The sequence below is a fragment of the Panicum virgatum genome, chromosome 2N, assembly GCF_016808335.1.
Source record: "Panicum virgatum strain AP13 chromosome 2N, P.virgatum_v5, whole genome shotgun sequence".
NCBI lineage: Eukaryota > Viridiplantae > Streptophyta > Magnoliopsida > Poales > Poaceae > Panicum > Panicum virgatum.
Window position 1 is genome coordinate 62,101,406 of NC_053146.1, and position 13,497 is coordinate 62,114,902.

Sequence of the window (13,497 nt, forward strand, 5' to 3'; positions counted from 1 at the left end):
AAACACAAAGCATGCAGCCCAGAGACCATATTCCACGCGTGATGTTTTCTTTCAAGGCTTTAAGAAAAAAAAATATGCCTAAGCAGAAGTGGTTTGCTGCAGGCCGCTAGAGTGCAGAATTTCAGAGTGCCGGACACACACAATTTTTCATTATTTTCTGTCACCCTCTGGTAAAGATGGTGATATTCACTTTTCTTCTCTGCAAAAAAGAACATGAGTGGATGTTAAGCTAGCTATACTATACCCAACATCTTGAAAACATCAAAACACTAAAATCAACATTCCGAAATACTAGATTCAACACTTCGAATAGACTAGATTCGACGTTTTCTATGGTCATGTTGAAACAATATTTATAAACACTGAAGTGGTGTATTAAAATGCTGAAATAGTATATTGGAGATGTTGTATTTCAAAAATAGTTTACAAAAGTCGAAAGTATATATATTTATGTTGAATCTCATTTTGTTACATTAAATCAAAATAACACTGGGGCCGCTTCTTCCTGTTCGCACCCATCCAAACGATCAAGAGTATTTGCGTACCCATCCAAACAGTCCAGAGTATTTGTGAATCTCAAACACTTGAAAATTCATATAAAACTTTCTTTCCGGAATAGATAGGAACTCCGTTAAACGCAACGAATAAAAAAATTAAAACCTACGCAACGAACCATATCCAACGGAAGTCCGCCTTTTTTTTATATATTTTTTAAAAACATTTTTTACAGAAATATATTTTTAGTTTCACAATTTACAGTTTTATACCCCTACCGCCCGGCAGCGGTAGGCCCCCTGCCGCCCCCTGCCGGGCTGTAGGGACCTATATGTAATTAAAATTTGAGTGCTATTGCATGGAGGCCCCTACCGCCCGGTGGAGGGGCGACAGGCAGGCTGACCGCCCGGCAGGGAGGCGCCAGGCTCCCCCAATATAAAAGATGAGGTTCCCCCCTCCCCACTCCCACACCTGCATTTACAGCAAACAACATCCATAGAGGGAAAAATGAGAGACGTGGGGGTGAGGGAGGGTGTTACAACATCGAAGCCCTGCCGGATTCCGCACTTGTGATCTGCAGGTAAGTTACGTATGAATCCATTAATATTGTAAAGCAATTTAATTTAATTAATACTATAGTATTAAAATTTTAGTTCAGTATTAAAATTTCAGTTTATTATAGACTTGTTTCTAAATTAATTATAAATTAAAATAGAATTAAGTTTTGGATAGTGAAATATAGTATTAAACTTGTTTCTAAATATTGCAGCATAAGTCAATGGCTACCTCCAATTTTGAAGGATTTTCATGGACCGAAAAAAATCTAGTATAATACTTGAGATCGTGACACATCTTGTAATCAGTAAGAAATTGGATCTATTAGCGGATGGTACGATAGAGATGGTGTTGTCAAAATTAGTTGAGTTTAAAGATTTCACACTGTTTTGAGGTATTACAATGCAAGATGTAAAGAAACACCACTCAGCATGTTGTTTGCTGCAAATGGAGGTGTGGGGGGCCTCTGCTTTTATATTGGGGGGAGCCTGCCGCCCCCCTGCGGGGCGGTCGGCCTGCCTGCCGCCCCTCCACCGGGCGGTAGGGGCCTCCATGCGATAGCACTCAAATTTTAATTATATATAGGTCCCTACCGCCTGGCAGGGGCGGCAGGGGCCGGCCGCCCGGTATAAAACCGTAAATTGTGAAACCAAAAATATATTTTTGTAAAAAATGTTTTTAAAAAATATAAAAATAGAAAAAAACGGCGGAAGTCCAAGGTCCTTTCAGAAACGCGCTGCAGCCCAGGGGCCCATAACCATGCATCGCGGGCTTGCTTGATATGATCATCAACCCAGGCCCATATCACACACGAACAGAAAGTACACAACAGAGAAACTGACCAACAGGCTCGTACTTGAACAAGATATCCATTGCCACCAAGCGCAGTATAGCAGATTTGGGGATTTGATAGACACATACAACGAAAAGTTATTATATTTCTTTGGAGATGGTGGTCAGCAAGAAACAAGGTCAATGAAGGTGAGACGATGCAGAGTGCGAATGAGATTTGTATCTCTGTATGTTATTTTTTGATGGAGGTTCAAAAATTGGAGAGAAACACAATGAAACAAACGGCTGTGGCCTGGTATAGTTGGAAACCACCCCCTGCAGACATTTACAAAATTAATTCTAATGGGTCTTTCGATCCGAGTAGCAGATCAGGGGGTTGGGGATTTGTTGTAAGGGACAGTAGCGGTGAGGTTCTAGCTGCAGGAGCGGGTAATATTACCTACGCAGCAGCATCTTTGCAAGCTGAAGCTATTGCAGTGTATAAGAGCATCCTTCAGGCAGCACATCTTGGTATGACACGAATAATCTTGGAGATGGACGCTACCGTCCTTGCTTCTGCTCTGAAATCATGCTGTGTTGATCAGAGTGCTATTGGTGGTTTGGTGTATCAGATACGAGACATTATGTGTGACGATTTCTCCTGCTGTACTGTCTCTGTGTATAATCGAAGCTGTAATAAAGTGGCAGATTGCTTAGCTTTTCATGGAGTGTATGTGTTGTCTTCTGGTTCTGAAGTGTTTATGAACTAAGTCCCAAGACTTTGTTTTGGGCGATTTGCCCAATATTGTCTAACGTGTTAGTGATTTGAATAAAAAAAAAGCACAGTATAGCAGAGGAAAAGAATACTCAGGTTTCCATCTAACCACCATCCAGTAATCTCCTGTACTACGATACGATACAATCAAGGTTTTAAATCTCCGGCTATAACTTCCACTATCTCCTGCTATAGTTATTTGAGAGAGATTTAGCTAAGATTTTTCATGTATAACTTAGCTCTTAGCTGCGGCTATAGCCCGCTATAGCCGGTTATAGCTTGTTTTTGGACATAAATAGCTAAATGTCTTAGCCGGTTATTTAAAACATTGGATACAATACACACGCCAATCAAACGCTAGTACGTACAAAGAATACCACGCACCACACTCGACCAAATGCAAGCGTCCTCACAGCCGATCGGAGCCTCACTCAGACGTTGTCGGGGAGGTCGAAGTGCTGGACGCCGAGCACCTGCAGCGCGGCGTTCTGGACGAAGAGGACGACGCCGCACTTGGCGGCGCGGAAGCCGTCCCAGAGCGCGAACTGGACGGTCCCGGAGACCGTCTTCTTCGCCGAGGCGCCCTCCCGCACGGCGGCCACCTTCTCCAGGCGGCGCACCACGTGGTCGTTCAGCAGCGACTTGCCCTTGTTCTCGCCGCGCCCGCAGTCGGTCACCAGCCCGCTCTCGTACAGCGCCGCCAGCACGCTCGCGCCGCCGGCGCCCTCCACGCGGCTGCGCAGGGCGCCCGTGAAGGACGCCTGCAGCGTCGTCGGGCTCGGCCGCTGGAACGTCACCTGCACGCACGCACGCCGATCGGATCAGGTATCCAGGTCGTGATTTCGACATTGCGTCTACAGTGACAATGGCACCCCATCTACAGAACACGTATACGGTGGATCTGAATTATTGTTGATTGCAGATCCAGCATAAGAACAGTGGTTGATGAGCGTTCTGCAGCAATAAGCAATCAGAATATTTTTTTAAAAAAAAGGCAATCAGAACATCCTCCTTCTGCTTAATTTGCAGACCACTTGACTAAACAAGTTCGTACACTATCGATTGACCTCTATCCGTGCAGCAGATGACATGGTGGCGTCAAGATCGGACATGCCGGTAGCTAGTTACCTTCATGGCGGGCGCCGGGTACCTGGGCGCGTCGCGGACGGCCTTTGCGAGCGCGTCCTGGTCGGTGCCGACGCAGTGCGCGCGGCCCTGCACGACGACCTGCGGCGTGAAGAGCGTGTCGAGGCGGAGCGCCTCCACGTAGGCCTTCTGGCGCACGGTCCAGGCGCTGGACGCGAAGGGGTCCTTCCATCCACTGTGGTCCCAGTAGTCGACGTGGAACGCCAGCACCACCACGGCGGGGCCGCCGCCGCTCTCCTGCGACGCGGAGTCCTGCGCCAACCGCGCCGCCAGCGCTTCGGCCTCGGGCGACGCCCCGCACCCCTGCGACGCGAACAGCTCCACCAGCACCGGGCCCGGGGCGGCCAGCTGCTGCGGGTCCTCTGCTGCCTCGTCCGCCGCCGCCGCCGTCGCGGCGCCGCCCCTGCGGCCGAAGCACGCCAGCAGCCGCGGCGCCATCGGTGGTGGTGCCGGCGGTAGTGGTGCGGTGCAGCTGGGCTAGGGGAACGTCGTGGTGAAGGGAACGAGGGGATCAGGGATCAAGTGATGAGCTCGCTCGCGCGATGGCGTGTGGCGGGCAAGGCAAGTAGTAGTAGGTGTCCCGGGGCGGTGTGGTGCCTAGTGGGGCAGCTGCTAGGTGGGTGGCACGGAACGTGGTGGTGGCGACGGCAACAGGACACCAGCCTGTCAGCACGCAACTCCTCCTTGGATCTTCGCCGGCTGCAAGCCGCCATGTGTGTTCGTGCCGGCCTAACCTCCCAGCTCCAGCTCCTGCTGCTCCTCTTTCTTTTCTCAGATTTTTTTTATCTCTTCTGCTGCGGACTTTGCACTTCCAAATGTAGAATCACCGGTTCAGTGCGATCTGTAATTACATTATTCTGTGGCCATGTTCTTCGGGCTTTAGGGGAATGGAAGGAGAGGAAAGAGGGGGAGCCGTGGAGCACGCCTTTTGCTTTCACGATCGAAGGGATGCCATGCTTTGCTTGGTCCGGTCGGTGTGTCTTGTGGGCGCGGCGACGACCGTGTCGGCGAGTGGTTGGATCCGCCGCTGCCAGCCGGGGTGCCTCGATTCGTTTTGTTTAGCACACAAACAGCAAGGCCACGTTGAGCACCATCTAATTGATCAATCCGCGATGGTGCTTGCAGTGGCGGACCTAGCACCGGATCAGCCGGGGCTAGAGCTCAGTTTCTACCCGAGCTAGAAGCATAGAGTTCCTTCTAAAATTTCTTCTATAAATTTATAGCCATTGAAACTTGAAAGAAATAAATATAAATAGAAGATAAAGTGAAAGAATTCTTTCTAATATTTTTTCTAGATCCGTCACTGGATGCGTGTATAATGCACACGCCGAACAAGGCCATAGCGTTTGCTAGCGAGGGGAGACAGCGATCGGATTTCAATTCGCGCGCGGTGGCGAGTGCGGCGGCGCACCTGATGGTACGTCGACGTCCGACCTGATCGGCACCGTCGGCCGGTGGGCACTGTCGCCTTTGGGTGTGCCTGGCCAAGTACCATGGCTTATGTGGGCTGGGCTGGGCTGGGACTGACGCTATTATCAGCTCGCTTTGAAAATGGTGGTGCGTGGCTCTGGCTACCGAGGCCTGGCCTGTATTTCAGGTGGGAAGTACGCATTTCGAACTCGTTTGGGCCACATTTCGGCTTCAAGGTCGAGCCCGAAAGATTTGCATTCGCGGAAGAGTCCAATTGATCCATTTCGACTCTCGCGGTTCCATTAGCTAGCTGTTCTTGCGATCAAGAAAGTTAGATATCTTGCATAAGTACCGTACAAATCACAATCTAAAATCAAGGCTGTAGCTAGCTGGGTTGCCCGCCAGCTGCCATGTTTTGTTGTATCCGTAGACAGACAGGCCACAAAGTCAATTACTCGCATCATGCAGTGAAGCTTTATCTTATCCCACGCCGGCGTCCGGCGCACGTGCACCATCGCAGTTTGAACTTTGGAGTCGTTGCGGCTGACGCATGCGTGTATTACGGAGAGCCGAAACTTTTGCCCGGCCTCCAACTCTCCATTTCCAAGCTGGCGTCGTGGGGCGGCCGGCTCCCCCGGCCTCCCCGGTGTTCCGGAGACCGGACCCGCCATCACAACCACTTGACTGTTTTGCTCCTCTCATTTTGGAACAACTTTGCTACACCTCAGGCCAAGCAATTCCTTTGGCTGGTCCATCAACAGAGGCTACCGGCCCATGTTCTTCTTTTCCATCGGCAGATCACCACCTCTGCTAGTTGTGTTTCCTGCGGCCAACTGGAAGATCAGCTACATATCTTCTTCTCCTGCCCAAGAGCTGCTCAAGTCTGGTCAATGTTATGGCCTCTACACTCCTTCTCAAGTCTTCAGGTGCCGGATCTTTGGGCCCATCAGGTGTTCCGAGATAACACCCAGAAGGATCGATCTACTATTATTACGTGCATTCTTTGGAACATTTGGAAGGCGAGGAATCAGAAGGCCTTTGATAATGTGGAGACCCCGGCGCGAGGTGTGCTACGTGGCTTCATCAATGATCTAAGTCTGTGGCTGTTTCGAGCTAAGAACCCCTCTTGTAAAGCTGCACTTCGCAGCTGGTGTGATAGTTTTGAGCATGTAATAGGTTGATTTTATCTCCAGTCTCTCACACTTTCATTCTTTCACAAATCCCCTGTATGCAAATACTTGCATGAGTAATATATGTTCAGGCCGGCAATTGCCTGCCGTAGGTCCTCTCAAAAAAAAAACAATCAGCGGCCCACCGTGGCGCACTCGCCTCGTCCGCGAGGCCGCGCGCGCGGCAGCACCAGCCGCCCCCGGCAATCCGCTGACTGCGGCGGCCGGTCGCCGTCGCCGAGCCCCCGCCGGGATCAATCCCAGGTGCTTGGTGAGTCATCAGGTCCTTGACTTCCACGACTCCAAAAACTGTACACGGCAGGGCCATTTTTTTCCACAGCTTGGCACGAAGCCAGCGGCATTAATACCCAACGTTTCAGTGTGATCCAGTTGACGGAAAGGAACACCGTTCATCTATCCGATCAGAAAGGAAACTTGTGCACGGCCGTCCCGAGATCGATGGCCTGCGTCGGCGACGCTGGCGACCCGACCGACATGGCGACACGCGGCGTGTACGTAGTAGCTAAGGTTGCAGACTTACAGAGAAGCGCGGTCACGACCCACGATCAGCTTCAGCTCCAGCCAATCGGCCGTCCGGCCTGCAGCTCCGTTGGGACTTGGAAGGCGACCCAACGCCAGGTGATCTATACGCTGACGAAACGGACCCGTCGCCTGATTAATGGCAGGCTGTTCATGGCAACGGATCGGATGATCGGATGCCGCGTTGCGTGTGAGAGAAACGCGCGGCCGGTGGAGCGGCCCCGAATCGGATCCCGTCACGTGTGCGCGCCGCGCGTCCTCGGAAGGGGAGAAAAAGAAATGGCGGTGGGCTGGTGGGAGATGGGCGCTGGGAGGCGGGAGCAGCTGCTGGCCGGGATCGGCCGGTCACTTTACACGCCCGCCGGGTGAGAGAAAAAAGAGCAAAGGATTATCCACAAATTTATCCGGATCACATTGCGTAATCCGCCGTGGCGCCGCGCCAACAACCGCAGGTTCCTGGAAAAAGTTGTCACGCACATTTGCGTCCGCGTGCGCGCAATTAATCCGCCTAATCTAATCCCGCAATCCGGAATGGCCCAGGCGCCGCGGCTTCTCCAGCCCCGCCCTCTCGATCGCTTTCTCGCCACGACGACGAGCGAGCTCGTGACGGCCATGCCGCTGCTCGCCTGAGCAAGCACGTCGCCATCGTTCGAAATCTGCTGGATGGGTTGGTGGTACTGTCTTTTTGGGCGGCCTCGTGCCCTCGTTGCGTTAGGCATGGGCTTCTTTCGATCCGCCTTCGCCCGCTTTTCCGGATCCGGGAGCACGGGAGAACTTTGGGCCCCGGATGAGACCGAAACGGGCGTGGATAATAAACTGGATAAGAGACGATGCTGCAAGTAGTAGCAGGCAGCAGCAGTGGACAGCCACAGGACTCATCTCGTCTCCTCGCCTGTTGTTGACTTGTTGTTGTTGCTGCTGCCCGGCGAGAATGGATTATGGATGGCCCGCCGAGTTGGTGGCTCTATTTGCCTGCCTTTGTGTTTATCTCCGGCACGCTCTTCTCGCTCCTGATTCCGTGATGTAGCACTGCTTCTGTCGTGGATAAGACGGAGGACGCGCTTCTTTTCTTTTTCGACATTGTTCTGTGGGCTAGCGATGTGCTCAATGCGTAGTTACTAAGGGAAGCGGTGGTGGTGAGAGGTTTAGTTCAGCAGCGTATTCGTACAATGATGTTCTACTCCGAGATCATGCGCGGCGCGTTTACATTGCTTCTTTTTGGATGATCGAAATCGCTTACCAACGCCGACCTGGCAGAGGTTCTAAAAGCCAGCTTGCAGATCTTCTCTCCACAAAAGTCGCTAGTAGTAGTAGTTGAGGCAATGGATCACGCATGCTGCACAGCGCAACGTCGTAGTACGCGCATACGCCTAGTCAGTCCTCCTACCTGACGCAGCTGCTGGTAAGCTGGCCGGGCCGCGTGTCAGCTTGCCGCGGGAGCGCGGCGCCCTGAAGAGCCGGCGCGGAGGCCTGGCCGGTGACGCTGACGGCGTCGTTATCCCTTCCATCTAATTCCAACCAAGCAGGGCGCGTCGTCAGGGATTGATCGGATCCGGACGCGACACCGCCCAGGTTCCACGTGAAGCGAAGCAAAAACGGAAAAGGGAAAGGGAAGAGGAGAACGAACAAGGGCTCGCGTTTCATCATGCATGTTCTGATACTCGCTGGCTTCTTCCACGGATTCTTCGCCAGCTCATGCCAAATCATAGGCAGCTCCCGTGAGCCCGTCCGCGGATGGAAATGGCGATGATTCTCGGAGGCGCCCGTCCACTTCCATCGCCTCATCTTCTGAAGCGCGAACGACCTCTGAAGAGATTTTCATCGCCTAATGGAAGCTTCATGCTTATCCGGGCGCATCGATCGATCGGTAGATGTGAATAGCTTTGCTGTCGTGGTAGTAAACAGGGAGGAAATACATGCCACAGGCCCACCATACGGCTCCTTTAGAAATCGCTCACATGTCTGAACGAACATTAGTACTATTTTGCAGCAGTTTTCCTGAATTCCTCAACTCTCTCTCTTTTTTAAGAAGTTCCTCAACTCTCACCCTAAAAAACTCATGCTCATTGATCTTGGTCACCATGTGAAATCAATCAAAACGCCGTGATTTTATATTTTATCTTTTCGGCAATGCAACTGTCAGCTTTAATTGTTGTGGATCTGAAAGTCAGTACCCAGTAGTCAGCAAGAGTCCATGCACACGGAAAAAGGCAGAGTTTTAAATTTGCAACTTGCAATCATATTCAAATCTGATTTGATCCACACCATACTATTTTATCTTTTCGGCAATGCAACTGTCAGCTTTAATTGTTGTGGATCTGAAACTCAGTACCCAGTAGTCAGCAAGAGTCCATGCACACGGAAAAAGGCAGAGTTTTAAATTTGCAACTTGCATTCATATTCAAATCTGATTTGATCCACACCATACCCCCCACATCGAGTATCTTGAGATAAAGAGAAAGAAGACAGGAAACGAAGACTTGTTGACCAACGGTCAACATCCAGTCACCCTACCTAATGCGACGATTTATAATACAGTGATGAATCCTTAAACTTTTGAAATTTCCCGCTAAACCCGGAGTAGTTCTGTATGAGTAGATTATTGCCCGACACCGTCAGCAGCGAGCGACGTCCGGGCTACTGCGCGCCGCCGAGCTTGCCGTTGCCGTTGGCGCCGTGCATCTCGAGGTCGGCGCCGACGTGCACGTCCTCGTCGCGGATGAAGCGGCCCCAGTACCAGTGAGACTTCCACACGAGCACCATCTCCTCGATGGGTACGTTCTTGGTCTCCGGCAGGAACAGCGCCACGAAGATGGTCATCACCACCACCCAGGCGCCGAAGAAGAAGAAGAGGATGAACTTGAAGCGGCACAGCATGGGGAGGAACGCCTGCGCGATGATGAAGGTGCAGAGCATGTTCACCGACACGTTGATGCTCTGCCCCGCCGACCGGATCTCCAGCGGGAAGATCTCGCTGGGCACCAGCCACCCGAGGGGCCCCCACGACCAGGCGAACCCGGCCACGTACGCGCAGATGAAGAGCACCACGATGGCGGCGTACGCCTTGGGGATCTCGGCCACGCCGGAGAACCCGAACTTGGCGCCGATCAGGCTGCCGACGACGATCTGGCAGGCGAGCATCTGGGTGCCGCCCTGCAGGAACAGCTTGCGGCGGCCGAGGCGGTCCACGGTGACGATGGAGACGAACGTGGCGAAGACGTTGACGAGGCCCGTGATGACGGCGGACATGAGCGAGGCGTCGTCGGCGAAGCCCAGCGTCTTGAAGAGCACCGGTGCGTAGAACATGATGACGTTGATGCCGGTGAGCTGCTGGAACATGGGGATGGCGATGGCCATGACCAGCTGCGGCCGGTAGCGCGGCTGCAGGATGTTGCGCCACGGGTGCGCCACGAGCTTGGACTCCTCGCTGGCGGCCACCAGGTCGTTGTACTCCTCCTCCACGTCCTCCGTGCCGCGCACGCGCTTCAGCATCCGCTTGGCGGCGCCGGTGTGGCCGCGGTCGATGAGGGAGTTGGGGGTGTCGGGCAGGAACAGCGCGCCCACGGCGATGATGGCCGCCGGCACGGCGGCGAGCGCGAGGCTCACGCGCCAGCCCCAGCCGCCCTTGATCTTGGCGGTGCCGTAGTTGATGAGGTTGGCGCACAGGATGCCGATGGTGATCATGAGCTGGAACCCGATGTTGAGCATCCCGCGGAGGCGCGCGGGGGCCATCTCCGACAGGTACACCGGCACGGACTGGTTGGCGAAGCCGACGCCGATGCCGAGCAGGACGCGGCCGAGGATGAGCATCACCACGTTCTTGGCGGCGCCGTTGAGCGCGGCGCCGAACAGGAACGTGACGCCGCCGCCGAACATGGACCACTTGCGGCCGGCCACGCGCGTCACCGTGGCGGCGAAGAAGGAGGCCACGAGCGCCGCGAGGTAGAGCGAGGAGGTGAACATGGTCAGCAGCTGGCTGTCGAACTTGCAGTACTGGTTGCTCTGGTTGCGCTCCGCCTCCTGCTCCTTGCGGTACACCGACGGGAAGAACTTCATCAGGAACGGGTTCATCGACGTCACGCCACCTGATCACCATTGCAGAACGTCAGTATTTTTCTTTACTGTGGCACTGATTTTGCTTGTAGGACTATTCTAATTTTCTGAAGGAATGATCTGAGGCAATATTCGTTTTCGTTTAATTGCAAGAAGACTAGGTGATGCATGGAAAGATTCTTCTTGGCTTTCGCAAAGAATCTGGGTAATGGAATAAAGAAAAGGAGGGGAATATTGCAGTTTTGTTTGTATGTGTAAAATCATGCGTCGGCTCTCTCGACACCACGGTAGGTGAACTGCGCCCGAGAAAAAAATATATACTCTGATTCGCAAGAACAGAGCAGCAGCGTGCGAGATGCAAACAAAGAGTGCATTTTCTTTCTGGCTCTTCTAATCACAGCCATGGTTTTTCTTTAAAAACAAAAAAGAAGAACGAGAAGAAGAAGATGAACAGGAGTAGAGGGAGGCAGGGCGTACCGGAGATGCCGATGTCATAGCCGAAGATGAGGCCGCCGGTGGCGGCGACGATGCAGGCGAAGAGCACGAACATGGTGAGCTTGCCGGGGTAGTCCTTGCCCCCTCCGGTGTTCACCACCACGCCGCCGGCCATTGCGACAGCTCACCTCTCAACCAGAAAAGGCACAGAGCTTTCGCCTCTCAAGAACCAAGAAGATCACAGGCTGGCTCCACTCGAAAGGCCTACGACTAATCGAATCGAACCGATGAGGAATGGGAAGTGTTCGTGAGCGCCCAGAGATGGAACGTCGACGAGTTCAGGGGAGAGGAAGTTCAGAGGCGAACGATGGCAATGCTGGAACGGGGGCGGAGCGGGCGCGCATTTATAGGCGGGGAGAGGGGGGCCCTGTATAGAAGAAAATTCCTTATATAATTCCATAACACTGAATAAAACTCTATTTCCTTATTTCCTTATATAATACTAAATTTATTTCCTCCCTTTCCCCGTTCATTAATTGTGGCCGTGGATAAATCTTTATCCGGGTACCGACCCCACCCAACCCCCACCCCCGTTTCCTTCCAGGAAAGACCCCGGGGCAGCCATTAATGTGAACACGCTGCCAGTGCAGGTGCAGCTGCTTTCCGCTGCCGGCGAAGGCGGAGGCGGAGGCGGAGGGCCGCCGCCTCGCCGCCGTCCACCGCGGCGCGCGTATACACGCCCGCGATGGGCTGGCGACGCTATCCGTTATCCGTTGTCTTCCCTCCCGTTTCTCGCTTGCAAATGTAAACGCGCAATGGATAGCGGAATTAGATTTGGGAGATTGGACAATTGGGGGCCGAATCTCCTTTCTCCTACGCTGGTGCCTGGATCCTGGAGTACCAGTGTACCACCGGCTGATGACTCGGCGACAGGTCATGCGTAGCGTAGCAGCATCGATGCGGAACGGGGAACCTGATTCTTGCTGATCAAGCACCTCGTCGAGCTGACGCGGAACCGGCCGTGAAAGTGTGGAGCACATGTGGATAGGTCAACGGTGGTCAAAACCAGAGCAAATTCAATAAACTAGCTGCGAAATGGGAAATTTGAACAAAGAGGATAATACTACTAGTATACTGTAGCTGCCGTTTTCTGGAAATAAGGCAGGACAGGATCGGTTGCAAAGAATAAGCATAGCTCTACCGTTTTTCACATGCGCTTTGTTTGTTGGTTTGTCAGCCAACCAACCAGCAGTACTGTTCTCTTATACTAAATCAACACCAGTCACCAGTTACCACTTATTAGGTTGTCAGTCAGACCTCACCTAACGGATGATGTGCCGGGGTTTATCAGGTTAACCACATAACTCGATGAAATCAGATAACTGCATGCGCTTAGGGCATGTACAACGCACCGTAGACAGTCATAGACATGCAGCAGATTTTTGCAAAACCCCCCTCGACGCCCTGTACTTACCCCTTGTTTAGATGCAAAATTCAAAATTCCAAAACTATCATATCGAATGAGAATCTTACATGCATGGAGTAGTAAATCTAGACGAAATAAAAAATAAATTGCATAGTTTGCTTGTAAATTGCGAGACGAATCTAATGAGCATAATTAGACTATAATTAGACACTAAATTGTTACAGTAATTGCTACAGTACACATACTCTAATGATAGATTAATTAGGCTCATTAGATTCATCTCGAAGTTTACAGACAAGTTCTACAATTAGTTTTGTGATTAGTATATATTTAGTACTTCAAATGTTAAAAGATTTCCTTTCAAAAAATTTACAGCATGCATCTAAAGACCTTAATGGCCACTCGTCGACTCGTTCGTTGACGGCCATGGCTCATGCTCCGAGGTGATTCTGTGAATGTTGCTAGCTGTGCTCACGTTTTGGGTGGGATCTAAAATTTACATGTTCATTAAATAGCCCATAGACAATTTAATAGACACTTTTGTATGAGTTGTCTGTTCAGCTGTCTTTACATGACATAGCATGTGTTTATAGATGACAGCCGTCTAAACTGTTGTACATGACCAGTATGATGAAGCCGTGACATGCTGCCACAAAGGATGCGAATTAAAGGGCTCAACTTGGCTGCATTCACTGAACACACCGGACGGCCATGAAAGTTGG

The 13,497-nt window shown here is 51.9% G+C and overlaps 2 protein-coding genes across 3 annotated transcripts; both read right to left on the reverse strand.

Annotated features, from left to right (window-relative positions):
- Positions 1–2,669: 2,669 nt before the first annotated feature.
- On the reverse strand, positions 2,670–4,395 carry LOC120661671. 2 transcript variants are annotated; one of them, XR_005670020.1, is made up of 3 exons: positions 3,725–4,390; positions 2,936–3,393; positions 2,670–2,744 (listed from the first exon to the last, which is right to left on the reverse strand). XR_005670020.1 is itself a non-coding variant. In XM_039940581.1 (2 exons), the coding sequence occupies exons 1-2, from the start codon at positions 4,178–4,180 to the stop codon at positions 3,028–3,030; spliced, it is 822 nt and encodes a 273-aa protein (XP_039796515.1). In that variant the 5' UTR covers positions 4,181–4,395; the 3' UTR covers positions 2,806–3,027. The 2 variants fall into 2 exon arrangements, 1 of the variants encoding a protein (XP_039796515.1); XM_039940581.1 differs by lacking the exon at positions 2,670–2,744 and having other exon boundaries at positions 2,806–3,393; positions 3,725–4,395.
- Positions 4,396–9,232: 4,837 nt separating this feature from the next.
- LOC120661672 (sugar transport protein MST6) lies at positions 9,233–11,740 on the reverse strand. Its single transcript, XM_039940582.1, has 2 exons — positions 11,392–11,740; positions 9,233–10,946 (listed from the first exon to the last, which is right to left on the reverse strand). The coding sequence occupies exons 1-2, from the start codon at positions 11,522–11,524 to the stop codon at positions 9,499–9,501; spliced, it is 1,581 nt and encodes a 526-aa protein (XP_039796516.1). The 5' UTR covers positions 11,525–11,740; the 3' UTR covers positions 9,233–9,498.
- Positions 11,741–13,497: the final 1,757 nt, after the last annotated feature.